The sequence below is a fragment of the Alligator sinensis genome, unplaced genomic scaffold (assembly GCF_000455745.1).
Source record: "Alligator sinensis unplaced genomic scaffold, ASM45574v1 scaffold954_1, whole genome shotgun sequence".
Taxonomy (NCBI): Eukaryota; Metazoa; Chordata; order Crocodylia; family Alligatoridae; genus Alligator; species Alligator sinensis.
Window position 1 is genome coordinate 303,640 of NW_005842228.1, and position 2,829 is coordinate 306,468.

At 38.7% G+C, this 2,829-nt stretch overlaps 1 protein-coding gene across 3 annotated transcripts in view; it reads right to left on the reverse strand.

The window, feature by feature from the left end:
* The window catches only part of DAPK2 (death associated protein kinase 2), a 95,837-nt gene that overhangs the window by 33,273 nt on the left and 59,735 nt on the right, over positions 1 to 2,829 (reverse strand). For all 3 annotated transcript variants that reach the window (XM_025208384.1, XM_006027210.3, XM_025208385.1), the window contains exon 9: positions 1,503 to 1,548. In XM_025208384.1, coding sequence (XP_025064169.1) covers positions 1,503 to 1,548 — 46 coding nt within the window. The remainder of the gene's footprint in view (positions 1 to 1,502; positions 1,549 to 2,829) is intronic.

Consider the following 2,829-nt stretch of genomic DNA (forward strand, 5'->3'; position numbering starts at 1 on the left):
TGAGTTCTTCAGAAAGTTCCCGACTCAGAGACTCATATTGAGACTGTAGATCAATGTATTTCCCAGTGACGCTTGCAAGACTGGCACCTATAGTCTGGATATCATCCTGAAGATGTCTCTTCAGAGATTCGATTTTACGGTATTCATACTTAAGCTGGGAAAGCTTGTGCCTCACATTTTCATTTTCTTCTTTGTACCAAGCTTCTTTTTCATTATAAATGGAAACCAATGCATCTATGTCCTCCTGCAAAGAATCGTGAGACACAGCTAGAGTACTAAAACCACGTTCCATCAGAGAAATGTCTTCTACCACATGGGCAAAGCGCTCAAAATTGATGTAGGTGTTGTTTGGTGGCATACTTGAATGGCACTTTATGGTGTATTCTTTCAAACGTTTTGTTTTCAGCTGTGTATTCTCAGCCTTCTTGTTTTCTTGGACTTTTGTCTCTACCTTCAGCTGGTGAGTCTTCAGACAGAAGAATCAGTATTACTGATTTTTTTTAACAAGATAGTGCACTACTTGAAATTCTACACAGCAAAGGATGCAAACCGCATTTCCACAGTGCTGAAAGATGTTAGGCTCCCAGACATTCCCTTTCATGCATTTGATTAAAAGTGAAAAAGGGGGTGTGACATTCATTCCCACACGATAAGGATAAATAAATAAGAGGACTGTGGGCTATTTTATTGCTAATTTTGTGCGATTAAAACCATTAATATTTGTGACAAAATAAATAATCCTGAAAAACACACCACTCCATGTTTTGTACACCACAATAAAAATGGAAGTTTAAACACCATCATTTGTCATGCCATGATTAGCCAAATTTACTTTCAATCAGAGAAATGCAAGCTGTACTTAGGACAAAACACACACACAAATCCAAGTACCAAGCAAATCAAGGTAGGTATTAGCTTACTACAGCAGTGGTATTTTTTTCACACTGATTTTGGTACATTCTCCACTCTAGAAAACACTACACAAAATGTATGTTGTGTGCTCATGCAAATAGCATATTGGAAAATAATAAGTTTTTTCTAATACAGAATGCTGTATGCTTATCAATTTGCATTTCAACAATTAATAACAAAACTTTAGCCTCCTTCACCATGTATTGTAATAAAAGATGTTGAAATTACGGCTTGCAGAAATCCAAGTTTTGCAAAGGACTGAACAGATTTTCACTGTTGTGTGCCTTGCAGCCAAGGATCTTGAAGTGTTTGACACCTGGTTCTTCTGCATAACATGCCATGTAGACTCAAGGCATTATTATTGCTTTTATTAATGCATGAAATTGAGACATGGAGAGGCTAAAAGGTCACTGTGGGGTTCAAACTGATTTTTGAAAGCTCACACCCATGGCAAGTTTTTTTTCTATTTAGGCAATGGCCTTCAGAATGGAAATATAAAATCCCATACAAATTCTGTACTAGCTTATCCTGAACTATTGTACATCAATTATAAAAAAGAAGACATAGGCAGTTACTGTATTTGATCTTACCGTTATCCAAGGATGAGAGAGTGCTTCCTGAATTGTGAGTCGCTTCCTACAAACAAACAAACTTATATGAGAAAAACCATGAATGTTAGCCCTTCTTAATATTGTTCCTCAGATCTATAAAGTGGTCATCAAACAGTGCCAAGACTCACTCTCAACTTTCAGGGCTACACTTTCCCTCAGGGCAGGTGGTTTGTATATGTCTTAGTATCTATTTTACCAAGCTTTCCAGTCAAAATTGCCAGCACTACTCACTTTCTCTTTCTCCTCAATTAAAGTTTTCACCTCTCTTACCCTTCTGGAAGAAGAGGTAAAACATTGTTGCTTTCGTAATATTTAACATGCCTAAAAAAGTGGATTCTTCCTATACAAGCTCAGTCTGACTTTTTATGAATCAATTTATATCATATTAATTGCATCTAAAAGTCTTTAGAGCTCTTGCTATTAAATCTCCCCTGGAGCTGGTGCTTCCTGAAGGCAGCAATATTGGCAAGGATGCTTCAGTTCTAATCAAGAAATCTAACTTCCTCCTGTCCCATGGCAGCACTGCTGACAGTACACTATCTATCTCCCTCAGGAATAACAGGCAAAAAATGTAGCATTACCCTTGCAGTTGGCAATGAGACAAATATCAACAGGGTGGTCTGTCTTTCTTAGAAGATACTGGTCAGAACTATGCAAAACATTCCTATCACACTCCAACTTGCTACAGCATATGATGAGATATGATGTACAGAGATGTTGGCAGAGGTATCTGACCCATTCCCTCCTTGCTCTTCTCCCTATAAGCCACAATGACTGCCTTCTCATTACTGAATTTTTAGGGGTCCCAGGGCACCATGATTGCTTGCCATTCCACACCATTCTGCAGAAGAATGGTCCCTAGTCTATTTTTCAGGAAAAATCAGATGACCCCTTCTCACTCCTACAAGGTGATTATTTAAAGGACTCAGCACAAGGCATTTTCCTATAGTCATAAGCAGGGTACCTTCCCCCTACTACAGGAGTGGAACTACAGGAATAGAGCCCAGGGATATTCAGATTGCCAGCACTGAAAGCTCAACTACGGTTGAAAAGTCAGGGTGCTCAGCTGATACATTATCTATCACAAGTATTGAAAACTGTGGATGCCTCATTCTATCCTCTGTTTGGTCCATTTTTGCACTGGTTTGACTGAGGAAGAATTAAGATTGGCATAATCCTGTTGATGATATAAGAGGCAGAAGAGAATATAGCTCCATTCAAATAATGTCTTTGCAGCTGCAGAAGAAGATGGAAAAAATCCTCTGCAGTTCTGCTTTGCTTCCAGTTTCACCCTGCAGAGTTCAGC